General features: G+C 42.0%; 2 protein-coding genes across 2 annotated transcripts; both read right to left on the bottom strand.

The window, feature by feature from the left end:
• Positions 1-14,880: 14,880 nt before the first annotated feature.
• On the bottom strand, positions 14,881-18,955 carry LOC308125006 (transcription factor Sox-9-B-like). The gene is made up of 3 exons (XM_080488448.1): positions 18,221-18,955; positions 17,652-17,902; positions 14,881-17,328 (listed from the first exon to the last, which is right to left on the bottom strand). The coding sequence occupies exons 1-3, from the start codon at positions 18,646-18,648 to the stop codon at positions 16,577-16,579; spliced, it is 1,431 nt and encodes a 476-aa protein (XP_080344574.1). The 5' UTR covers positions 18,649-18,955; the 3' UTR covers positions 14,881-16,576.
• Positions 18,956-21,833: 2,878 nt separating this feature from the next.
• Positions 21,834-25,886, bottom strand: LOC308124206 (transcription factor Sox-9-B-like). Its single transcript, XM_080487105.1, has 3 exons — positions 25,137-25,886; positions 24,597-24,847; positions 21,834-24,271 (listed from the first exon to the last, which is right to left on the bottom strand). Exons 1-3 carry the CDS (start codon positions 25,559-25,561, stop codon positions 23,520-23,522), a joined length of 1,428 nt encoding a protein of 475 aa, XP_080343231.1. The 5' UTR covers positions 25,562-25,886; the 3' UTR covers positions 21,834-23,519.
• Between the last annotated feature and the right edge of the window lie 944 nt (positions 25,887-26,830).

Here is a 26,830-nt window from a genome sequence, read left to right as displayed (position 1 = left end):
GATGCCTCAGAGATATGCATGGCCTACCTTTTAGCTTTATGATAAGAGCAAAGTCAGGTAATTGCACATTGAATGAGTTGGGAACAGCTGGATGGATGAAAATAGGAAGAGAGTCAGCTCTAAACAACTTTGTAATATTGCTAGTAAATGGGCACATTTTTTCACAGTGACTTCCTGAAACGGATGTCGTACTTTTGGTGGTTAAAACCACTGAACTTTAAACCAGCATGTAGATGAAAACCCAAATATTTTCACAAAGCAAACTTAATAGTAACCAAGAATTGATATTAGCAACATGTCACCTCGCTTTAGAATGTATGAGACTTATGAGTTGGGACGTGCCAATTAAATTTTTGCCAATTTGAATATTACATGGAGATGCAAATTCTTCAATTAGATTTTCTTGTCATTAAAACAAAGATCTTGTAGGCTGTTTGAGGCTTAGACAAACCGATATGCTCTCAGGCAATATAAATGACCTGTGTCACAGATTCAAAGACTCAGCCTCAATCCTCTAAACCAACCAACCCTTCACAACCCAGCCAAATCCCCCAGAGTCCCAGATCTGCAGTCTGGGCTGGACGTGAGAATCCTTGTCTAGTATGGGTAAGGACATGCAGCTCTGTTCATGTCAACTCCTCCCCTTCTACCCTCTTGCCCCCCTCCGATGCTTTAATTAAAGAAATAATCAGAATTTGCATCACAATGGCACCTAGAGCTCTTACTATTAGTGGCCCGTTTGCCATCAGAAGTCTAATGAAAATATAACATCACCTAAGCCCTCCTTCACAGATTCTAAGATTAGCTATAGCAGAGTAGAGGAGAAAGCTTGGATCTTGAGTTGGTTTAATTCTTTTGTATGATAAGCATCAGCCCCCTAAATCTGGCACAGCCAAATCCTCTTGAGAGGGCTAAGTGGCAGACCTGAGAGAAGAGGAAGAGAAAGAAGGGGAGAGGATGAGGAGGAGAGAGGACAAGAAAGGAGGACAGGAGAGGAGAGGAAGGGAAAGGAGGGATGGTAACCGATGCATCGATAACAGGCTCAGGTCGGGTAAACCTCTCCTCTCTCGCCTTCCTCCGCCCCAGTGTCCTCCCCCCTCAGCTGTCCTGGGCCACAATAGGCTGAGCATCCTTTGTGGCATTAACGGTTTGTAAGAGCAGGAGAACAATGTATGAGAAGTGAGGAGCGCAGGGTTCCCACACACAGGGCCGACATGTCCTGACACCCCCACCCGGCCACTGCTCAAAGACTGCAACCTGCACACAGCTGATCGCAACCTCCCCCCTGCTGCGCCCCCCCCCCCCCCCCCCCCCCCCATCCACATGCATGCACAAACACACACATACACTTCCACGCGCAGACACATAAATATACATTGCTTGGTCGACACAGATATTTGCTCATCTTTAATGCATGAAGAAGAATTTATGATATGGGTCGTAGTTGTTGATATAGCGGCATGCCTGTACATGCACACAGATACTTGCACATGTATAATTGCCTGCTGAGGCCACAGAGGGATGGGGGAAATCCTTTTGTTGCATGATGTGTGAGGGTTTGTCTGGGATCTTGATTAATTTGTACTGTCATAAGTGGGAGGGGTCTTTCACTCGGGGCTGCAGGGTGGGAATCCCACTTATCCAACTTTAGGTTCCTCCTTGTCAAATGGACTGACAGTGCACTGGTGTCTCTGTTTGAAGTCCAACCATCTGATGAATAAAGTTGACTTAAGCCTCACTGAGTTTACAACATACGTGAAGTGCAGAATGTAGATTTGTGTGAAGCAAAATATTTAGACATTAAAAAGTGTTTAATGACGCAGTCAGAAAAGATTATAAATATTTGATTGGACTCTATTTTTTATTCCTTCAAGATATTTTTTGAAGTTTGTTATTGAATCTTAGTTGTGGTATTACCAACATGTAATGGAAGTTTATGTTATTAAACTTGAATTGCCTGCATGTCTGCTAACAATCGAAAATATCAAAACATGTTTTTATGCGCTTCTACTCTGAGCACATCAAAATGCTTTTGTGGTGATTAAATAACTTTGTCAATCATGTTATGTGACTGCAAACCAAGCTTGCAAGTGCATGTGTGTATGAATAGAAGAGCTCTTTTAATTTCCACTGAACCGGAACATTTGGTCCTCTAATGGCTCAACATGTCACTGTCAGCCGGCGCATTGTTAACCCTAAAGAGTGCAAATCTCTCAGGGTTGTAGTCTTCTTGCATGAGCTGCTAAAACATGTAAAATATGAGTTGTAAGTGTTCACGTGCCATCTGTTGAAGTCTTCTTCTGTCTTGTGTGCGTGCATGTGAGCCGAGTGTGTCCTTGTCAAAATGTCACTGTGATCATTTGAAATAACGTGCCTCTTCCCCTCCCTCCCCCCGCCACTCTTCCTCCGCTCTCCTACCCTCTGCCATCCAAATTTGCTGTGTGTGGCACTCAGTGGATTCCCACACTTCACTGCTCTTGTGCTGTCAGGCCCAATCAGAGGCCGGATCTGTATTGATTTTCAGCCACCTGTGCCAGGCGCCTTGCTGCTGCAGGGACTCCCTGCTCCCTTCCTCCTTTGCTCTCCTTCACTACCCCAAGTCTGCCACTGTCTCCTGGGGCAACTGACGCACAGTGTGCAGTGCAGTCCATTTGTCACCAATTGTCAGCGTTTAATGGGGCAATGATGTGTGGCATGATGGGGAAGGGAGGGAGAGGAGGGTGGAGAGGAAGTTGGATAGTAGCTGGGATGTGGGGGCAGGTGGAAGGGGTGAAAGAGCTCCCTCCAATGGAATGACAAACACACCCCACTGTGGAGCCCCTCGCATTGTGGTCATATCGGTCCATGCTGCACATATGTGCATGTGCTCCTCGTAGTAGTTGCAGGAAGTTCTCTAAATCAGGTAGACACACTCCCTTCCTGCACATGTGTTATCAAGCCTACAGCTGTCTCCTTCTTTCACTTGAAAGGAAAAATACTGGGCTACTTCTCCCATTGAACATTTATAGTTATCGCGACTTGATGTGATTTTAAACATGAATCAATCAAGTTTTCCCGGGAATCCAGTAGAATGCTCCGGGACATTATTTGTTAGCACAAGAGTGAGTGAGTAAGTGAGTCTGATGTCCTTGTTTGTTTTCCCTAATAACCAGAGAGTTTTTAAGAATGTCAAGGGCTGGATGTCGTTAGCAGGGTGCGGCCAGTCCCCAGTGAGACAGGGCTTCAGTTCAGCTTACTCACTTCCAGCTCTGAGTCAACAGAGAGGGGGCAGTTTTCTGCCATCACATCCCATCGTTAATCCTAGACCCTGAACTCAGCCAGAAGATAGTGAGAGAGGGGTGCCCCAGTAGCAGACGAGATTGTCCTATAATGGATCTGTTTTCATTCCAGGGGAAGTGGTTATTTAAGTAGACTATGGGGAGAGACCCCTTCTTCAAACATCCACAGTGGGGTTTATACTCTAAGGGTGAAACGATGTTTTGAATAGAGGTAAGTCTATAAAGGAGCCAGAAGAGAACAGCGGGTTTGCCACAGGTTGAGCTTTTCTTTAGCTGTACAATCACTGTTTAATAGAGTTCAAAATTACAGGAAGAGCAGCGAATAAATGATCACAGTTTCTATCCCGGCAAAATTTAAATACAGTTCAATGCACCTTTCCATGTAAACTCGATTAAAATGAGGTTTTTCAATGCAGGAAGTTGTAAGCACTCGTACCAGTTTTAATTCCCACTTCCAGAATTTGGTTTGGCAATGAAACTTTCGAGACTGCGTGCCCTCGCCTCTCTGAAATTATTTGACACCTTTCTCAGTCCAAGGTTGACAAAGAAGCTCAGATTCTCTACGGATGCCATCTGAATGTAACACCTTGATATTTTCTTCAATTTTCTGACGCAAACACAGATGAAACACTCTTGATATACATTTCACATAAATGGGCCCCCTTCATAGGTTGCCAAGCAAAATGTGTGTGACTTGGCCTTGACTTTAGGAGCCTTCAACAATTATGAAAATATGATTGGTGTAATTTTTAAAAGAGCTTTGTGTGTATTTATGTGGACATATGAAAGCTTGTGTGAAAATGGGGCTGTTTTTGGAAAGCGGTTGCTCTCGGTGTCGCTATGCGGGCCTGCTTTAATAGCTCTTCAGTAGGGGGTGTCCTGATTACCTAAGCGCCTTTCGTCTGCTCTCCTCCTGAGCTACAGTGCCGGAGAACGAGTCTTGGGACACGTTTTTGGGATCAGCTTATGTAAATACCTGCTGACCATTCCTGGGTCCATATGGAAAAGATCATCACAGAGAGCAGTATGATGCCTGTCATTGTGGGGCTATAGGATCACACGTGTCCCCACCCATTCCCCTAAATATCAAGCCAGCCCTCTTCCCCTGAAAAGAAAATACATTCAGATCCGTCAACAACACTTGCAACCTGGCAAGCGCTCTTCCAAATCACTGACAGAAGCTCTGGCTTCCTTAGATTGACTGTGGAGGCTTTAAGTCCTGTTAATCAGCTCTTTTGGCCACTTTACTATTTAACCTGTTACCAAACCTGACTACATGCATCCAAAATTTAAAATGCAATCTGGGCTGTCATTATTTGGACAGTGGTACATCTTTTGTCTTTTAAAAAACTTTGCTTGAAGTCAAGCAATTGATAACCTTGCCAAATGGCCTGGATGATATTCCACACTACCTCTTCTTTGTGTGTTATCTAACTATTCTTTCATATTAAGATGCTTTTGGCATTTTTTGTGGCCCTACCAGAAATACAGAGCTGTTATGATTGCAGATTGCTGTTAGATGGAATTATTCCTTTTGAGTCATTTCTGCTCAGGGACATGTCTGTGATACAGAAATAAGTAAATAAGTTATTTATTTATTTCACCAGTTGCCTCCAGTACTGACCTGCCAAGACTCACAGTAACTCTGATTATAACTGGGATGACATAGCTGTCAGTGTAATCATGGCCGTAGCCATGGTTCTGGTAGGCTCATTTTTAAGTGAGAAACACTGACGGGAGTCAGTACTTTTGTGTGCATAATAATGATTTTATCAATGTATACTTGTTTCATGTCAGTAAGATACTGCATGCATAAATTGTGCAGATTCAGATGATGGTATAGCTGCAGTTTGCTCTAACTAAGAGTGAACCACAGCGACAGCTGAAGTCAAAATAACAACCTTATATCCAGCTACAACTTCATCCGTCACAGCTTGGCAGAACAACTGCAGCTGTGCTCATGCAGCAGCTGGATGCTCCGAGGGTATTGTATGATTAGAGATTGGCCTTCTATAACACAAGTGTTTCCTTCAACTGGCAAAAACTAGACTTAAAAATGATTTATAATCTTCTCAAAAAAAAGAAAAAATCCCCACCCTGACTATTAAGAGACTCTACCAATTTGATCTGAGGTTATGAATGCAATGCATTACACATTTAAAGCAAGCTATATTTTATTTCTTTGGAATAGAACTTTGTAAAAACACAAATAGTATAAGAAATTCTTTTATCATCAATAAGTATTCCTTTAACCAAAACACATAGATGCTTCATGTTGTCTTCACTATATAAATGATCCTCTGCTTATCCCTATGTTATGTGTCCCTTAGTCTATAACGTCATCCCCTACATTTTTTTCTTCTTCCCCTGCATACCTGCCAACTTAAATATTGATTTTGGCAATTTCAATAGCAACTTTCAACTTTCTCTCAACTAGGTGTGAGCTCTTGTGCACTCGAAGAGCACACAGCTGCCCAAGAAGCATTGAGTAGTTAAGTGTCAAATTTACTTTACATTACAGTTCAAAGTTTCCAATCTATATACATTTACAAGTTTAAGCACTTCAATGCACTATCCGTTATTTGACTTTGTTTTTTTGTATTTTGTTATTAATTTTCTGAAGTACATTCTAACACAGAGGCTGACTAACATAATTGTGTATCTGCCCAAATGCTGGACTGTCAAAACAAATACAAACTCTGCAACATCCCATGTCCTGAAGTGTAGAGGTTAATGAGTGGCAGTGTAATTACTGTGCTGAGGACCTGCTTCTTCTCATCATGGATGACTGGCTTGGGATTAACTCATTACCCCCTGTTCTGGCCATGCAATTAGTCCTCGCACCACAATTAAATCTCCATGTCACGCCTCACTAGCCACTAGACACAGTGATCACTGCCAGGGCAACATTGCTGCTACCTCTTATCTCATTCTGTGGATGGTCGCTGAATTATTGTTTGTAATTGTAATGACGGCTATTGTTTCTGCACATCCGTTCTGGTGCATGTTATCGATTAGATTTGGTATGCACTACGACTCTCAGGGCATGTTGACAGACGAGCACAGATGCCGGGGCTATGGGTTGTCTGTGACTGCTGTCTGTAGTGTTTCGGGTCTTGTGGGGTCCTTCAGATGTCTGCCAGGGTGGCCAGGGAACAACGCTGCCCATCTGGAAGCAGCTCTGGATGATCTGATGGATGGGGAGATTTCTTCAGGATGTCCAGCTGAGCCCTCCAACAGAAACCCAATCAATCACCCCCCCCTTCTGTCTCCCCTTGACGGGCACCCACCAAAACCAAGACCTCCAGGTCAAGGGTTCTGTCAAGGCACCGCTAGCTCCTTAGAACCCCTCCCCCTTGACCACAGGCAAATTAATTTGATCACTTTAAGTATGTCTTTATGGTCAAAGTGTTCATTGTTCCTTAACTTGTTGCTTTTGCCTCTTCGATGATCACTTCTTGCAGTAGGTGTTGTTTGTTCTGCTTTGTTATTCTCTGTGACTGACGCCTAGCCCTGAGAGAGGTTAATTCTCATAGCTTCACTAAAAACAAGAGAATAATCCTGTCAGACTATCAAAACAACTACCAGGTAGAATGTTCCAAGGTTTCACTACTCTAATGAGGGCCATAAAAATGGTTTCTTGGAATAGCAACCGCAAGTCATGTATCTTTCACCGAATGTATAGACCGGGAAGTCTCAGATTTGCTAACATTGTACATCCTAAATTAGATTGTTTTGACAGTTTCACAATCTTTTATCTTGTCAGAATCTCAGAGCAAACTGTTAAGGAAAAGCATTTCTTTCAACCAATCTCTTCCGTCATGATTGATGGGTTTGAGGCTGATTTTCCTTTGCTCCGGAGACTCCACTTGTCAAGACACTTCTCAGGTTTCTGGCAGGGGTCCTCAGTTGCTTGTTCTGAGGCATGTGCAAACCCACTCACATTGTGGAAATGCAGTGACTGAGTAATGAGAATAATATATTTCATTTATTTATATTTGACAGCAATGGTGGTGACAGCAAGGACTACTTGTTGCCTGTTAGTTTTATCTTCTCTTGTGTCCAACTGAAGAATGTCTGTAAGCAGATAAGCAACAGAAGGATCATGATCAAAATTTAAAGGGTTAGAGATCCAACGGGGCAAAGGATGACATTTATCGTTCTGTCACTTGGCCAGGCTTGGCACTTGTCAGTCATAATGACAAATGGCAGCGCTTTAATGAAACGGGCTGGTTACATCATCACTTCCCTAATGAGGCACCTCACAGCAGGAGGGGAGAAAAGAGAGCAAGACAAACAGTATGAAGGGAGAAACAGATAGAAAAGAAAAGAAAGAATACTTTATAGTTGCCAAATACTCATGATTGCCTACAGAGTTTGCCTTTCTCCATCATTCCAACTCAGTGTCCCATTAGATTGTTCCTCTGTACTGATCATTTAATCCCATCGAGCACAGATATTTGAGCTATACCATCTGTACTGGTATTTGGAACCAACTTATGTAAAACCATGAGGTGATTAAACGGCGTACATTTAAACAGTAGCCTTTCACAACTTTCAGTCACATGGCTAGCAGGGAGAGAAATTGGTTAACCAAAATAAACTACACTATAAATATTATTTGGTGTAATTATGGTGTGGTAAGGGAAGCAGGAGCAAGGCCAAACGACATTCCCTGTGTGTGCCTGTGTCTCTGGACTCAGGCACACACAGGGGATCTGGCTCTGGACTTGGCGCTGAAGTCCGAGAGGGAGATTATCTGGCCTGTCTGCCTTCAGGAGCTTTCAGGGTTTGTGTCTTTGTGCAGTATTGGAGCTGGCTGAGAGCGCGCCCACCGAGAGAGGGGAAATGTGTTTGACATACGCACAGCGCACACGGTCGAAGAGGCTGGAACAGCAGGATACGATTAATGACCACGGAATCAGATTGTTACAATATGGCTTCCCTCACCCCCACCTTCTTCACCATGGGGCTGTCATATTTCACAGACTTGCCTTGTGTGTGTGTGTGTGTGTGTGTGTGTGTGTGTGTGTGTGTGTGTACGTGTGTGTGTGTGTGTGTGTGTGTGTGTGTGTGTGTGTGTGTGTGTGTGTGTGTGTGTGTGTGTGTGTGTGTGTGTGTGTGTGTGTGTGTGTGTGTGTGTGTGTGTGTGTGTGTGTGTGTGTGTGTGTGTGTGTGTGTGTGTGTGTGTGTGTGTGTGTGTGTGTGTGTGTGTGTGTGTGTGTGTGTGTGCTCTCGTCTGTTGGGTTGGGAAGGGGCCCTTTTATCCTCTCTTTTTGTTGTCTCTCTGTCTCTCTCTCTGTTGCTGTGGGTCATTGATGTGCAACAGTGAATTCTTGGATCCTACAGGAGACTCTGTTTTTGTGATTATTGTCTGGTGTTTTTGGCTGATTAGACACAGATACAGACGTTTGTTGACCCATGCATTTCTGTATCAAAGCTAACAGATCTCTTAGTTTCCATTTGTAACACCGAGTTTCATGCATTAGTAGTGTTCAGCAAAGTTCTTATAGTCAGTCGTATTATTGTCAAGAATCACAAAGAATTTACATTTATATGAAATCGTCTTATTTCTTGCAGAATCTTGCCTCTGGGTCTAAGGTAATAAGGTTCTGTTCTATGTCTTTCATTGTTAAACTAAATTATCATAGTAAAAAAGCAAAGCAAAAAAGTTTTGGCCACCTGACCTGCTGGTAAAAACAATCAAACACATTTTCAAATGAACAATTATGGGGAAACTTCAGGAAAAAATCTGGAGGCCAAATGTTGCCAGATTGTTGTGGTGTTTTGGGGGGCTGTTTTGAGTGATCTTCAGGGCTTTGGGGTCAGTGCCTGAAGCACAAAGGGCCACATGGGGCAAGGATGTGCAAGGGTAGAGAGCGTAAGAGGAAAGAGAGGAAAACCTTAACAAGGTGTCAAACAGGGCCTTTGGATCTTTGCACATGAGCACAGGCATAACTGGACCTGCGCTGTGATGTTTGTTGACACGTCTGGGAGAGAATTTCAAAGTTTTCACAGCTATCATAAATCAGCAAAGGCCATGATTTTTCCCAGGGCTAGGAGCCTCATCTTGCTTTCTATTTGCCAACGCCAACAGGCTATCATGGCCCATCAGCCCCAGCAGGATTCACTGTCAAGGCAACCGCAGATAATACTTAGAAGAAAAGGCTCCTCACCAGTTTTATTATATTTGTAGGTTTAAATAAGTTGCAAATCTAACATAAACACATTGGAAAAGTTGGTTTAACGTTTAACGTTGCATTTAAAAAATATAGGCCTGCTTCCTTGTATAATTCTTCTTCTCCTGACGTATACTTGGAATTTCACAGCAAGTTACAGAAAGCGACCTGAGAAATGTCAGAAAGAGAAGAGGTTCTGGATGTACTGTGCAGCTTTTGGCTCTGTACCTGCACATAGCACTCACTCATTATTAAAATCCCACTCTGTGATCCTGCTCTAAAGCAAGGGATCCAGATTTCTCCTTCATCTAGTCCTCGTCAAACAGACACTTAACTGGCACCTCCTGTCCACCCACCCCCCCAACACACACACACACACACACACACACACACACACACACACACACACACACACACACACACACGCACACGCACACAGGCACTTTCTCCTTCCCCAGATGCTTTGACTACTGTCCTTTTAAAATCTGACAGAGATACGAGAACATAGTGAGGTTGGCATCTCACTTTAAACAAGTCAAGTAGCAATATTCTGTTTTATGCATATACCATGTGTTGGGCCTCATCACCGGCGCCATGTGTTCACCACACACACCTGTTTCCCCCAGCTGCTGCAAGGCACTCTGGGACATGGTAATTCCATGTATTTCAGCCTCTGAAGGAGAGGGGGGGTCACACTGGAAATGATTTTTAGGAGGTTTGGTATTTGTTGGAGACACAGCAGCCACATTAGAAACAGATTTAAATTGTAGCCTATGTGAGTGAAGGTTGCGCAAAGCGACAAAACAGATTTGGCCATCAAATAGATGAAAACAATGTGAGAGGAGCGGCTATCCATAAAAGCAACAGCTCTCCTGAAATAGGCGTACATAAAAAGCTTCCCACAGAGAGTCCCCTTGCACCAACAAGGTGCGTGGGGTAGTATTCCCTCCTGCACAAAATAAGATCAAAACTGCTGATGCTTCAGGGATAGTTGGAAAGCACTAAACTGCCTGTGGAGAAAATAATAGGGGCACACAGCAGAACAAACCAGAGCCTCGTCCAACCCCCCACCCCGTAGCTGCAACCAATTAATACGCTGAAGAGGCTGCACACAAACTGTTGTGCAAAGTGCAAAATACATGCATGAGCAATTGCGCAATCTGTTTTTACACATCCATCAAACTGCACTGAAAAAATGTTAACTTTATCGAATGTCGAATTGAATTTCCTCCATAAAGTTCATGCAGGTTTAATTTGCACTCCGTTGAAAGTCTCGTGAGCAGTCAGACTGCTGCTGTAATCTAAGAGCAGCCAATCACAACAAGTTTGTTTCCTACCAGATCAAAATATCGATCGAAGTTGCTGCTTTAAGAGCGATGTGATATTTGCTTTAATTTCACAGGCGGTTTCATGTTCATGTTGTGACTGACGTCAGAGTTGAGGCCTCTGTTTGCTGCATTGTGTCAGAGCTTTCTCTCTCTAGGAGATAAAACTGGTGGAGACTCTTCTGACCAGTCTGGCAATATATCATGAAGCTTTGCTATTAAAAAGAAAACAAAAGAAAACTACTACACAATGTTTGATTTAACAAAATAAAGAACATGAACTTAAACAAATAAATATGAAATCGCACTGAGTTCAGGATCAAGACATTGTTTTCGAGATTTTTCCTCTTTTAGTGTGTGCCATTTCTTTCGGTCAGTCAGGTTTTGAATGTGAGTCACTTCATGTGTCCATGACAAAGAGTCACTCTGTGTGTAATTAATTGGTTTACTGCCAGGTTAGTCATTGTCTTTCTCAGGAATCTGCATTTGGCCCTGAACTTTACTTTTACATGTTAGCTCAGGTATTAACTTATTTGGACAAGGGATTAAGTCTTACTGGTTGTCCCATAGCCGGAATGGACAAACAGAGGAGGTATGTTTGAGATAAAGGGCCCTGTAAAGTAAAGAAAGCGCTACTGAGCTGCTAATAATACTCAGTTGCTGGTTCTTGCAGTGGCTCAAGCTGCAAACATTGTTTACTGCCCTGTAAATAAGGTAAATGTGTATATACCCTCCCACCTCGTTTGCAACTTTTCTGCCTCTGATCTTAACACTATAGCTCAGTTGATTCTCCAAATGACAAGTCTTCGTTTTACATTGTTTTTCAAAGTGTTATCCAGTACAAGGCAAACATGAGAGATCATTACGACCACCAAAACCAACTTGGCAGAAACCTCAAAGCAGTATAGTTTGTAATTCAGTACCCGAACAAGTGTCTAAGAAGTGAGCAGCCTCATTATTGCCATAGTATTTATTTTATAAATAGTTGTGGTCACCGCTCATAACTTTGAAACAGGGCATAAACCAGGCAATGGCCCTGCGTAGATGCTGAACAGTCTTCGTAGTGCGCTACAGCCGAGGACACATCTGTAGGATCAACTTCCAGAGGGAGGTTCGTGCTCGCCTCTCATGCCCTGTTGAAGATGGTATTACTTTTGCTGACATGTTGAATTGTCACCTCTCAAACAACCTGTGCCTAATGGGCATATGCGCTGTAAAACGATATGTTCTGTGGAGATTTACCGGGCCCAGACGGGGTATTAGCGAAGCGAAAACTACTTTTTCTGTCATTGGTTTGACAGCCAAAACTTTCCCTCACTGGGGCATGACTGGAAACAAATGCAAACATGGACAGAAAATCTTGGTTTTACTCAAGAAAATCCTCTGCTGAACAATAAATCATAATATAGGTAAGGATGACAAAGCTCTATTATAGAAATCTCATAGACAAACCCACTTGATCCATCATCTTGTTGGATTCCTGGATCCAGCTATTGAGAGTTTTCTTGCTCACAGAGACATTTACAGGTTGCATGTCTGCCACGGACTACAGTTTGCTACTTGATGAAATAAAGCTAATCCTTTAGGAAATTTTCGGGCCTGTTCGAGAATGAGACAAATTTGCATTTTGTATACAAGCCAGAAATATCCCAAAAGCCACGATCTGAATTCCACTAATGCATATCTCATGTCATTGGTTGACTGTGCACTTTGGTACGAGCCACCCACAGGCAGCACTCACCTACCTTCCACCCAGACTGAGCTGAAGCTCATGAGGCCTCAGACACACTTAATGGGATTATGGTAATATAATTTTGAGACGCTGACCTCGGGCCAGTGCCAGGTCTCTTCCATATCCTTAAACAAAAGCGCAGATCTCACCAAGGATTCCAGCAGGGCTGGCCCGGCTCGGCCCCTTGGCACAGGCCAGTGTCCTCTGAGGGCCAGTGCAAGACGGATGGCTGTAGGGCAAAGGCTCACTTCCTACACGAAAAGTAGGCAAAAACAGACAGTGGCTAATAAAAAAAAGTATGATTTTATTTTTTTAGCTGAAACTGGCATTGCTGATAATGATCATTCTCACAGTCATGCGGTGACTCAATGAAATAATACCATTTAGGATGTTTGCTTCTGTTTGCTCCTGGTTTGCTCACCGCATAGTTCTTGGGTTGAAGGAGTAGGCTCCATGGAAACAGCCTTGTAGTCGGCTTGTCTTTCCATGTGATTTAGCAGGAGTTTCCTCCTGAGGTGTCTTATTGGTTTAGGAGAGAATTTTATGGACTGGACAATTTGAAAGCAAATCAGTCTCTGGGTCAATTTTGGCTGTACCCGTGGGTAATCACAGCCCAGACACAATGAAGTGACATTAGTCTGAAAAAGTCTGAAAATGTATCTGAGCTCACATTATTTTATTAGACACCAAAAACACGATATGCTGCTGCAGGGGTGAAATAAACACTTGTATATGAAAAGACGTCCAGAAACGGAGTGCTACAGCCTTTGCAATATGTGGGCATGCTGTTCAACCTTTCACTCTGTTTTGTCTCATCTTACCATGTTGTGCATTTTATTGTTTTGCTGTCTCTCTGGGTGTATTGCCGCATTTTTGTTTTCAGCTTTTCCTTTTCTTTTCCTCTTCCCTTTGCCTTTAGAAAGACCACCCATAGGGTTTGGAGGGGGCAGACGTCTCTGTGGAATAATAATGGGGTCGTCCTGGGAAAATTGCCCATGGAAAGGCCTGTCTGAAGAAAAAAAAGAAAAAGAAAAAAGAAAAATTTGGTCTTGCTTCCGATCCTTCTCGGAAACATTCATCAGGGCACTCCTGCTGTTTGGTGGGGAGCAGCCCAATTGCAGCCCCATTTCACTCGGTGGCTGGGTCACTCTGTCACTGCCAAAAATGTCTGTGCTGAGCTCGACGGGCTTGTGTATTTGGTCCAGAAAGATATATAATTGTATATAGATTCTTAGTAATTATTGGTATAATCTTTAATTTATGGAACTGGATCTTAAGTAGTTTCTATTAATTTTAACAAAATCAGGGCGTTTGTCATGAACCTTTTTTTTTTTTTTTTTAATTTTGCTAAATGGAAAGTGGTACATTTATCTTTTGTTCTAAACTGCTACTTGACAGTAGTGTTTGGTCTGCATAAAAAGCCCAGCGGATGAATCACCCTGGTCGCACACAAGGAAAGCCTCAATGCTGATGTCATTTCCCGAAGGATTGCTCTTTGACAACACCACATGACACATTATTCTGATGAAACTTGGTGAAAGTGGCATTCACCAGTCTTTTTTTTTTTTTTTCAGTAAAACACAGAAAATGCATGAACTCTAGGTCTGCACATGAAAAAATTTACTTACATGTATAAATATTTGCTGTATAATTTAAAAGACCTTTAATGCCGGTTACTTTTAGATGTCTTAAAAAAGTAGCATGAAAATAATAATAATAATAATTTGTTGACGTTTTCAATTCTGTTTTCTGCAGCAAAGTCTCATGCGTCGTCATGGGTTCATAAAGAAAAAAATCCGTCCAGTCATCACTGTGAGATAAGGTGAAACCTTGGATGGCGGATTAAGGTTTAGTTCTATGTGAGGAAAGAGACGTCATCTGTGAATGTGCCTCGAATTTCAACACAATGCCATACTACCTGATTGTGTTTACACGCTCTCTGATTTATTAAGGCCAGCTCTACTCCTTTACTACTTGGCCAGTAATGGATAAACAATATGCAATGTCTAGTTTGTTTCTTTAAGCTGCTGGGTATACAGGCCGGGGCAGGGGTGTGGACATACATCTTGTCAATAGGCCGTGGTAATAATGGACCTGTGACCTACCTCATGGTCTGGCAAGCCAGAGAAAAAGACTGAAACATGCTGCTGTGGAGGGCAGCAGTGATAAATGTAGAAATTAAAGTATTTTTTCTTGCATTCATAAAACAAAATATTGACTTTTCTGTTGTTTGTTGAGATGTAGTTTCCATGGATGCTGATCGAAAGTAATTCTGAGTCGACCACATTCCAGTTAAGGTACACCGAAGCGATCAGATGCTGCAAACCATAACTTGTAATAAGTCATTAAGAAAAACAATGCGCTGATGTATTTCTCTGTTTTACTTTTATTGCAAACATATACAATACAAAAAGATATGCTTTTAAGATGATGCCATGTTTACCAAGGGGAACCCCAAAAAGAAGATGACAACATGAGAACTAATGAAAAATGAAACTTTCTTTTTTAAGGCAACAAGTCCTTTCAGCAAACGAAGGCCGAGGACCTGAACAGAAGACGCCACAAAAAAATAAAAATAAAAAATAAAAATAAACAGTTGTACACCAGACAAACAATACTCTGAAAACTGGACTAATCTCCAAAAGAGTGGAAAAACACAGAGAAAACACTTGGGGATAACAAGGTACTGGTGGAGAACAATTTAGGGTCGGGTTCTCAATAATGGAGCAGAAAAGCACGATAAATAAATTTGTGCCACATATGGCAGCAACCTATTTCACCTCAGTTAGCTTTTGCTGAATAAAAAAAAAAAAAAAAAACTATGATTGCAAATAGATACTCTCAAATAAAATTAATGCTAAAAAAAAAATAAATTAAGACAAAGATTTAGGGCGGAAAAAAATGAAATGACGGAAGCACATCAGAGTCAGACCTGATGTGCTGCGAAGATTTAATCTGGCTAACGGTAAAATCGTCCATCTCATCAAGCAGGAAGTCCAAAGTGTCCTGTGGTTTTCACACTGCAATGCCACTGAACGGAGCCTCACTGCTGCGGCTCCAGAGGCACCAACGGTATCAAGGCAGAAAAAAAACAAAAACAAAACCAAAAAAACAAGCAAGCATTGCCGTTACATCTAGCAACACGGTAAGGCCCCCTGAAGAGTTACATGGCACCTGCTATAGTGTTTCCAACACAGTAACTTCAGCGAAAAAAAGCAAAGAAGAAGTAGAATATTTGACTAAATCACCGATGGCCAAAGATTCTAATCTATTTGAAGCCTGAATTGTTCAACACTTGCATCTCCTGTGATTTACAGTAAAATATGTACAGTACAAAATAATCAGAGCAGAATATCAGTTAGTGAGATGAAAGGCCACTGAGGCATCTTTAACCAGCTTCCCTGCCCCTTTAGGTGATTTAAACATTGAAATCAGGATGAGATGCTGATGACACTGAGCGTGATGATAATTACAATAGAAGAAGACGTACACAGTGGGAGAGAGCAGGGTAAGATGAGCCACTTTTATATTCAATGAATTCACTGCAGAATAAAAGTACATCTGTTTTAAATAGCGGTTACTATATATAACTCAGCTTGTCTAATTATTATGACTTCACCCATCAAAAGAAGTTAATCGTGCGGCACAATTTGCCCCTAAGTAGGTGTAAAATGATTATGGGGACAGGAACATCGAGCTTTCTAAGTGTTAATAGTGCATCCATTAAATAATGATGTTAAAATGCTAGAAAACAACAAATAGTTGAAAGTTCTGAACTGCATTAATGACACCATTTATCAGTTCTCCAGGCCCAGGTGATATTTCTCATCTTGACCTCAATAAAGAGGGTGGCTCATGTTACCCAATATCCCGACTGCCCTCCACTAACATACAATATCCTCACAGAGGACTTAACATTTTTACAATATATCTAAAAAAAATTGTTACAATTCCAACCAATAAAAAAGGCACTGTTGTGAGCCAATCCAAAGATATATTTTCTCAACTATAAAAAAAAGTCTTTGTCGTGTTTTTTCATGGCATCGTAGAGCAAAGGCCCCCTCAGGGTCTGGAGAGTTGTGTGTATGTGGGCTGCTGCTCCCAATGCTGTGGACTGTGGGTCTGTGGCACAGAGGGGATCCCGGTGCTGTCAGTGATGGGAGTGTACATGGGCCTCTGGCTGGGGCTCATGTAGCTGAAGCTGGAGTACAAGCTGGAGCCTTGGCCGGCTGTGTGGCCGTAGTAGGAATTGGCAGCACTTGGCTGGTCTGAGTAGTCATATTGTACTCTTGTGATGGAGGGGTACGAGGAGGCGCTGTAGTGCTGTGGGTTGAAGGACCCATAGGTGGCATGCTGCGGGGATCCCTGCTGCTCGTTGTAGTGGCTGGGACTCAGCTGTTCTGTTTTAATCTGGGTGGTTCTCTGTTGACCTTGCTGGCCTTGCTCTCCTCCTCCTCCCAGGGTAGTCAGAGAGTGCTGCTGCTGCTGCTGTTTGGATATCCAGCATCCGGTTGCCTGGCTGACTGAGGAGCTACTGATGCCGTAGCTGCTGGCGTAGCCTGCCTGGGCTGTACCGGCGATGGCGGCATGGCTGTGAGGTGGCAGGTACTGGTCAAACTCATCAACATCGAAGCTTCCTATGGTAGAGATGACGTCGCTGCTCAGCTCGCCAATGTCCACAGCTCCAAAGTCAATGTTGATCTGGCGACTTGTGCCGTCCGCCATGGTGCGACCTTCACGCTTCAAGTCGGCTTTGCTGGATGGGAGGTCTGTTTTAGGGGTGGTTGGTGGTGTTGGAGGTCCCTGTGACTGACCTGGTCAGAGTGAAGAAAAGATGAGACTTCAAGTTAACTTTAAATATATTAAATGATAAATATTTCCTTTATGCAATCAGCCAGTATGAATGTAAACACTTCCATGAGAGGGTTTATTGACACTTTGCTGACAGGTGTATTTGCCTGATGGCTAGTAAAGGCATTAATCATTAACCATTAATCATTAACTGTTACATTTTCAACGTCCTTCTAAAGTTTATTTACAAAAAAGTGTGAAAATGACAATTGCAAAAATAATGCAAACTGGATATCCATTAGTTATTTATAGTGATTTGAATTATTTTGATGTTTTCTTATCTCACCTGAATGTTCTCCTGGTGAGTGCACCTCGCCCATGCTGGAAGCAGGAGAGTCGGCCTGTTGCAGCGCCTTGAAGATCGCATTTGGAGAGATGTGGGTCTGCTCTCCGTCCTCAGGTCCTTCACTTTGCCCGTTTTTGACAGATTTTCTGCGCCTCGGCTGATACTTGTAGTCAGGATGATCTTTCTTGTGTTGCACCCTTAAACGCTCAGCCTCCTCCACAAACGGACGTTTCTCCACTTCATTGAGCAATCTTAAAAACATCACAGAAAATAGTGCGTTATTCACATGGATTAATTAGTGCGAGAGCTAAAGTTACCAGATCCGTGCAATTGTATTCGAGAATCATCAAAAGTTTCTGCATGCGGTTCAAAAAGGTTTACTCATATGTAACAAACGACAAAGTGTTTCTGTGGTCATATTAGAACTTGATGGGTGATACAAGTAAATTTCACAAACGCGTTAATAAAGATTGCACATTGGAAACGCGTGGTGCCGAAGACCTGCGCTGCGCACAGCTGCGCGTCAAAGCGCGGCACCCAAAGTGAGTAAACGCGCAAAGTCCGCTTACCTCCAAAGTTTCCCGAGAGTTTTGCTGAGTTCTGCGTTGTGCAGATGCGGATATTGGTCGGCCAGCTTCCTCCGTGCAGCTTGAGCCCACACCATGAACGCGTTCATGGGTCTTTTGACGTGAGGCTTGCTTTTCGATGAGCCGTTTACGCGCACGGGCATCGGCACCAGCGTCCAGTCGTAACCCTTCAGAACCTGGGACACTGCGTCCTTGATGCACACTGGAAACTTCTCGTCTTCGCCCTCCGTCTTGCAGTCTCCAGCCCTGAGCAGGTGATTGTCGGACGGCCGGGTGTTCTCGGTGTCTGACCCGGACCCGGACGGGCACGGCGAGCCCGCGGAGTCCTCGGACATGCTGGGGCTGGGAGCGTCTGACTGACACTTCTCCTGTTCTTCTGTCATCTTCAGGTACGCGTCGAAGAGATTCATGCGAAAATTTTAAAGAATGGCTTCTGATAGTGGAAAAAAAGTCAAAGTAGGAAGCCTTCTTTCTGAATCCAGGTGGTTGCCCAAAGACTGTAGGAACAGTCTAGAAGGGCGCAAAGTTTGACTGACAAACTTGAGTAGTTTCTTAATAATAACGATAATTTAAAAAAAAGAAACAACAATAATAAAAAAAAAAGCATTCGGTGTTGACGCTCCCTCCACTTCTGTAGACAAGACAGCAAATCGCAGACGATGGCTTTTTAATTAATCACTGTGAAAATTCATCTGTCATCAGATTTCTATAGAGTGTACCGACTGAGGCAGCGGTGCCTGTATTTATATTTGACGGCAGGAGAGGGATTGGGTAGAAGTCTCAGTGGGCGGGAACGTAATTTGATTATCAGCCGAAGCAAAAAGGTTTCTAACAGTGAGGCTCTCCTCCCCTGGAGGGCGCCAGAGAACTTCAGGGTGGGCGCACAGCCCGTGGAAACATTAAAACAGAAAAATATTACTTTGGAATTCATGAATAGGAACAAATTCCATTACATAGGTAAGGGCGACTTCCTTGTATAATGACTTGGTAGTAATAGAAATGAGGATTAGTAATGACATGTTCACAATGGAAACTTTCACAACATTTAAGGGGTTCTGGAGTTCCAACTTTTCTGTGCAGTTAAGACTTATGATTGAAAACAAACCCTTAAGACCAACCTAGTGCCTCTTATTATTTGTTATTTGAACTTAGGAATCCACAGTGAACATGTCAAAGAAATTGTTTTCAACAGCAAGTTAGAAGAAATTATGTTTACAGAGAATTTGACATTGAAGAGATTTAGAAATATGGCATATCGACCTGAAGTAGACATAATAACTTGGATGCAGTTTTGTTTGAAGCAATATATTATTCTCATGAAAATAAAAGATACTGGACTGCAAATATTACAATTGTGAATGTAATTTTCACTGTGAAATCTAAAATATCTGGAAATAGCCTGAAACAAACCCAGCAAAATAAAAGTCTTAGCTTTCTTTAAGAAGCATGTGTTTTTTTTACAGCACAAACAGATACTGATACTAAGAATTACAACATAAAGAACACACAGGACGGCAGAGAAGTCCTCATATCGTTCTGAAGCCGTCACTTCATCTGAGCGTCTTCCTTACTCTTTGATGACATATCATATTTATGATTATTAAACCACACAAGTTTTCTTTCAAAGTTGCCTTTATAGATGAACGTAAAATAAACATCTTATACATGCCAGTTGGTTCTGTTTTTACAATTACTCAGCTTACTTGCATAGGTCAGTGGATTAAAGACAGTCTGTCGGATGATAAAATATAATTCTTTGTATTCAGTTACCAACACATTTCACTAGGCAGTTATGCAACTGTGGACCGAGTATTTGAAAAGGTAGTGATGGCAGTGTTTTCTTGTGATTTTGAAATTTAAATCTAAATTGTATCCTAAACACGATTATTGTTATTCTTAACGACTATTTAGTTGTTGAACTTGACAGAAGTGACAGCCTCTAAAAAATCACTTGATCTGATCTGTGGAAAGTTGCCCGTTGTTTTTCAGACGACCCGAGGTTTAGATATACGGCCAAGCTCTTTGTGGTTTGCTGGATTATTTTCTGCACTTTTTGATTTCAGCTCCTTCCAAAGGATTTCATTTGGATTTTGGTCAGGACGTTTTGATGGACACTTCTAAACAGTCCGCTTCTTCAGCCTCTCTGTAGTTGATCCTTGTAGCTTTAACAAAATCTTAAAAAAAAAAAAAAAAAAGGAAAGTTCTCTTTGCTTTATTTATATCTTATTACACTGAATATGTTAAAGGGACTCTGATCATATAGTTTGAGGTGAAAAAGCTAAAAATATAATGTTTTAAGAGTAACACTACTAAAACAAGCGTCACATCCTAACATGTTTTCTGACCGATGCCGTCCACTGCAGAGTAATCCAACAAACGAAGCTTTGAGATAAAATAATGTTTGATTCAGTTGTTTGCTTTCAGTACTGTTTTATCTCTGTTTGCTATATGGTGACACGTTAAAGTATATTCATATAGTATAGAGTTAAAGCAGCAAATAAAATGTCATGACTTAGTTTCCAGAGACTGTGGAATACGTTGCTTTTTAAATTCCATGATAATCTTCTGAATTCCCCCTCGCTGAAACACTTGCAGCACGAGGGACAACAAAGCCACCAAGCAGCATTACCGAGTCTCGACCAAGCGTTACAGGAGGGCTTTACTTTCTTTGACACGCTTCATTTTGTCACAGATAAACAATCAGTTAAAATGCATGCCCAAACGGCTCCACTTTGCTTTCACCGTAAACTGTGAAGATAATTCCAATAAGACTAAAGATCAAACTGCGGCCGGTTTTTCAAAGGTTACCTCTGTCTGTGCTTTTCTGTCAGTTATTGTCTTGGGCCTTTCAGTCTTGGTTGAGTGTCCAGCATATTCTACAATGTAAAACAGAGTTGTAATACCTCTGTCCTAAGCTCTTTCCATGTCCTGCGTGTTGCTTTTACCACAATATGCACCAACTTGCACACACTTCTCTCAAAGAGTTCCCCCTCAGGACCACATCCTGGGAGAGTCCTGACATTTACTGTCATTGTGAAACGACACAAACAGTTGAATCATTGTTTTGGTGATCTTTGACGATTACCCCGTTTCGTCTTTAAACCGTTATTTTATTTGACCAGGGCGACCTGTTTGACCAGGTCATGTGACACAACTGAGTCTGAGTGCCGTCTCATTTTATTTGGACAAATTCCATCATGCTCGTCCAATTCATACGAAAGATTGTGTGTAAAGTATATTCTGATTGGCTCCTTTTAAATTTTCTTTACCATTCTTAAGTGGCTGCCCTACATTATTATAATGATCTAAACTTCTTAAATTCTCGCGTGTTGTTCATGAAATGCAGTTGTTTTGGTATGTCTGTGCCACTAACTCAAAGTATCTTTAATAAGATTAAATATATATGATTTTTATCAGTTTCTGTGGGTATAAATGTTATGAGAGTTGCTTAAAATAGATTAAAATTCAAGGAAATTCTAATTTAATTACCATTTACCGCTATAGACTCTATTATTGTAACTGGCATGATTACCCTCACTGAACTTTAACATTGACACTAACATTTCAGTATGAAACACAAGATGGACAAATAATTCCCCGTGTTTCGTATTTTATTGCAAACAATTGTAATACAAACGATAAGCTTCGAAGACAATGTCACGTTTATCTGGAGGAGCCCCCAATAAACAAGATGACAATACGAGAAACAAAGATATAAAGTAGAAAATAAGGACGATTTTTAAAGATAGAATCGTTTTGTGGCAAAAGAAAAGCAGATCACCCAAACGCAAGCCTCCATAGTGGGGCTCCAAGCAATCTTAAAAAAAAAAAGACATTCTAAGCAAACAAAACTCATCGACCTAAACTAGCAATGTCAAAGCAATAAAAGAAACGATGAGATGTACAACATTTCTGAGGAAAAAGTAATGGCGTGAACACAAGAAACAGGCAAACAGACAATAACTGAGCAGAAAAAAGCATTTATATGATAAATAAACAGATTTATTGCAGCAACCTTGTTCACCTGCTGCAGAATTGAAAAAGGATGATTGCAAATATCAAATAAAATTAATGCTATGAAATAAATTAGGAAGAGGGGTCTGAGAGAAGCACACCAGACGGCGACGAATCGCGTCGAAGGAAACGTCCTGCAGCTCATCAAGCAGGAAGTTCAAAGTATTCCTGTGGTTTTCACACTGCAATGCCACTGGACGGAGCCTCACTGCTGCGGCTCCAGAGGCACCAACGGTATCAAGGCAGAAGAAAAAAAAACACAAGCAAGTATTGCCGTTACATCTAGCAACACAGTAAGGCCCCCTGAAGAGTTACATGGCACCTGCTATAGTGTTTCCAACACAGTAACTTCAGCAAAAAAAGCAAAGAAGAAGTAGAATATTTTACTAAATCACCGATGGCCAAAGATTCTAATCTATTTGAAGCCTGAATTGTTCAACACTTGCATCTCATGAAATTTACAGTAGAATATGTACAGTACAAAATAATCAGAGCAGAATATCAGTTAGTGAGATGAAAGGCCACTGAGGCATCTTTAACCAGCTTCCCTGCCCCTTTAGGTGATTTAAACATTGAGATCAGGATGATGAGATGCTGATGACACTGAGCGTGATGATAATTACAATAGAAGAAGACGTACACAGTGGGAGAGAGCAGGGTAAGATGAGCCACTTTTAATGGATTTATTAAAAAATAAAAATACATCTTTAAAAAACAAAAACATACTAAATATATTTCAGGTTATCATGATTTTCTTTTTAAATTACCCATCAAAAAAAGGTTAGTCCGAAGGCACAATTTGCTCTCAAGCAGGTGTAAAATGAGTATGGGGATGAGGAAAATGAGTCTTCTGGGTGTTAATTATGTCTATTAAATAATGACATTAAATGATGGAAAATAAAAACATGGAATGTTGTCATGTCTCTAGACCTGCAATTAATAAACAGATATATCTGGAAATGATATTTCATCTGATAAAACACATTTATATGATGTTTTTTTGACCACATGATTACATATTTCTCATCTTGACCTCAATAAAGAGGGTGGCTGATGTTACCCAATATCCCGACTGCCCTCCACTTACATACAATATCCTCACAGAGGACTTAACATTTTTACAATATATCTAAAAAATATAGTTACAATTCCAACCAATAAAAAAGGCACTGTTGTGAGCCAATCCAAAGATATATTTTCTCAACTATAAAAAAAAAAAAAAAGTCTTTGTCGTGTTTTTTCATGGCGTCGTAGAGCAAAGGCCCCCTCAGGGTCTGGAGAGTTGTGTGTATGTGGGCTGCTGCTCCCAATGCTGTGGACTGTGGGTCTGTGGCACAGAGGGGATCCCGGTGCTGTCAGTGATGGGAGTGTACATGGGCCTCTGGCTGGGGCTCATGTAGCTGAAGCTGGAGTACAAGCTGGAGCCTTGGCCGGCTGTGTGGCCGTAGTAGGAATTGGCAGCACTTGGCTGGTCTGAGTAGTCATATTGTACTCTTGTGATGGAGGGGTACGAGGAGGCGCTGTAGTGCTGTGGGTTGAAGGACCCATAGGTGGCATGCTGCGGGGATCCCTGCTGCTCGTTGTAGTGGCTGGGACTCAGCTGTTCTGTTTTAATCTGGGTGGTTCTCTGTTGACCTTGCTGGCCTTGCTCTCCTCCTCCTCCCAGGGTAGTCAGAGAGTGCTGCTGCTGCTGCTGTTTGGATATCCAGCATCCGGTTGCCTGGCTGACTGAGGAGCTACTGATGCCGTAGCTGCTGGCGTAGCCTGCCTGGGCTGTACCGGCGATGGCGGCATGGCTGTGAGGTGGCAGGTACTGGTCAAACTCATCAACATCGAAGCTTCCTATGGTAGAGATGACGTCGCTGCTCAGCTCGCCAATGTCCACAGCTCCAAAGTCAATGTTGATCTGGCGACTTGTGCCGTCCGCCATGGTGCGACCTTCACGCTTCAAGTCGGCTTTGCTGGATGGGAGGTCTGTTTTAGGGGTGGTTGGTGGTGTTGGAGGTCCCTGTGACTGACCTGGTCAGAGTGAAGAAAAGATGAGACTTCAAGTTAACTTTAAATATATTAAATGATAAGTATTTCCTTTATGCAATCAGCCAGTATGAATGTAAACACTTCCATGAGAGGGTTTATTGACACTTTGCTGACAGGTGTATTTGCCTGATGGCTAGTAAAGGCATTAATCATTAACCATTAATCATTAACTGTTACATTTTCAGCGTCCTTCTAAAAAGTTTATTTACAAAAAAGTGTGAAAATGACAATTGCAAAAATAATGCAAACTGGATATCCATTAGTTATTTATAGTGATTTGAATTATTTTGATGTTTTCTTATCTCACCTGAATGTTCTCCTGGTGAGTGCACCTCGCCCATGCTGGAAGCAGGAGAGTCGGCTTGTTGCAGCGCCTTGAAGATCGCATTTGGAGAGATGTGGGTCTGCTCTCCGTCCTCAGGTCCTTCACTTTGCCCGTTTTTGACAGATTTTCTGCGCCTCGGCTGATACTTGTAGTCAGGATAATCTTTCTTGTGTTGCACCCTTAAACGCTCAGCCTCCTCCACAAACGGACGTTTCTCCACTTCATTGAGCAATCTAAAAACATCACAGAAGATATGCTTTAATTTTAAAATAGATGAGCTCAAACAAAGGACAGTTAAGCAGTTATTAAATTATGATAATGGTCAATTTAAGTTAAATGTTGCATGATCATCACAATGTAATATGTGTAAAACTGAATCAACAAGTTTACCACAAGAACGAATCGGCAAGTAAAACCAGATAAGGTTAAGTCAAATATACATATTGGTATAAAACTGCGCTGCGCACAGCTGCGCGTCAAAGCGCGGCACCCAAAGTGAGTAAACGCGCAAAGTCCGCTTACCTCCAAAGTTTCCCGAGAGTTTTGCTGAGTTCTGCGTTGTGCAGATGCGGATATTGGTCGGCCAGCTTCCTCCGTGCAGCTTGAGCCCACACCATGAACGCGTTCATGGGTCTTTTGACGTGAGGCTTGCTTTTCGATGAGCCGTTTACGCGCACGGGCATCGGCACCAGCGTCCAGTCGTAACCCTTCAGAACCTGGGACACTGCGTCCTTGATGCACACTGGAAACTTCTCGTCTTCACCCTCCGTCTTGCAGTCTCCAGCCCTGAGCAGGTGATTGTCGGACGGCCGGGTGTTCTCGGTGTCTGACCCGGACCCGGACGGGCACGGCGAGCCCGCGGAGTCCTCGGATATGCTGGGGCTGGGAGCGTCAGAGTGGCACCTCTGTTCCTCTGTCATCGTCAAATAAGCGTCGAACAGATTCATGCGAAATAATTAAAGAAGAACCTCTTGAAGTAAAAAAAAAAAAAAAGAAGACGACGACGACAAATATTGTCAAAATCCAGGTGATGCGCCCAAAGACTGCAGGGACAGTCTGTCAGAGGGCAACACCTTGACTGGCAGAGCTGTGTCCTTAAAAAAAAAAGTCCAATAATGATGATTAAAAAAACAAAAATGCGCTCAAATGACGCCCCCCCCCACCTTTACAAGCAAATTACAAGTTATTACACTGTTATAATTAACGTTGAAAGTGTGACTTTCAGGAGAAGTGTGACAGATGTCCGCTGGTGCAGGGTTTGCTCTGGAGTGCAGAGATTTCTGAGGCGATGTCCGGATTTATATTTGGCTGCAGGTGGCTGATTGGATGAAGCCTTCAGTGGGCGGGGCGTAATCCGACTATGGACTAACAACGCATGCTGTCAACAACAGAGAAAACCCATCTCAGAGGCGTTTACTCCATTTAAGTTTTTTGTTTTGTCTTCATCTTGGAGAATTGTTGAAGACAACAATATTAGTATTTAAAAAAAATAAACAAAGAAAAAGAAAACACACCCACACAACAAAAAAAAGCTAACGTGAGTAATTTTAGAGTTTCAGTTAATTCTCTATTTTTAATATTCAAATGACAATCATCAAAATAAATAAAAACTCACAGTGGCTGCAAATGTACAGGGTCTGTGTTACGCAGTGAGTTTTGTCCATTAGAGTTTGTGAAGCTGAGTACGGAGTCTCAGTCTGCACACATGTGCCAATAGGGGGAGTCAGCAGTCCAGGAACTTGAGAAGAGGCCGGGTATTGTGCAAAACATTTAATATCTGGCTCAACGTTCAAGTTTTACTTACTATCCATTAATTGAGGTAAGAGAAAGAGAATTCTAAATTAACCTCTCGGTGAGGTAACATCAAAATATCTGCATCAGGAGGAGGTTGGTTGAGGCTGTAAATAAATAGATGGATGGGTGATCTCTTCATAATGAAAATGTAGAAAATGAAAGTCTGTTCTCAAGAATCTGATGCACCCTTTAAAGATGATTCCTCAGTTTCTCATTTGTAAATACAAATAAACATAATCATATAAAGAAATACACAGATGACTATATATATATATATATATATGTATATGTGTATATATATCCTTCTCTCTAGTTTTGTCCTTGTTATCTGACAGGTAAGTCTCTCCACCCTCTGCTTTACTGAACTTTCTTTCAATGTAACTTCACTTTGTTAATGATGCAAAACAACACTTACCATTGCT

The sequence above is a fragment of the Lipophrys pholis genome (assembly GCF_963383615.2).
Source record: "Lipophrys pholis genome assembly, chromosome: 19".
Taxonomy (NCBI): domain Eukaryota; kingdom Metazoa; phylum Chordata; class Actinopteri; order Blenniiformes; family Blenniidae; genus Lipophrys; species Lipophrys pholis.
Note: the sequence above shows the minus strand (reverse complement) of the source record. Positions and strands in the feature narration are given on the sequence as shown.

Excerpts from the sequence above, each read along its gene's own strand:
- LOC308124206 (XM_080487105.1), bottom strand. The coding sequence starts at position 25,561 with ATGAATCTGTTCGACGCTTATTTGACGATGACAGAGGAACAGAGGTGC. Across the intron at positions 24,848-25,136 it reads ACTCTCGGGAAACTTTGGAG|ATTGCTCAATGAAGTGGAGA; the intron begins GTAAGCGGACTT and ends TGATGTTTTTAG. Across the intron at positions 24,272-24,596 it reads CTCACCAGGAGAACATTCAG|GTCAGTCACAGGGACCTCCA; the intron begins GTGAGATAAGAA and ends CACTCTGACCAG.
- LOC308125006 (XM_080488448.1), bottom strand. The coding sequence starts at position 18,648 with ATGAATCTCTTCGACGCGTACCTGAAGATGACAGAAGAACAGGAGAAG. Across the intron at positions 17,903-18,220 it reads ACTCTCGGGAAACTTTGGAG|ATTGCTCAATGAAGTGGAGA; the intron begins GTAAGCGGACTT and ends GATGTTTTTAAG. Across the intron at positions 17,329-17,651 it reads CTCACCAGGAGAACATTCAG|GTCAGTCACAGGGACCTCCA; the intron begins GTGAGATAAGAA and ends CACTCTGACCAG.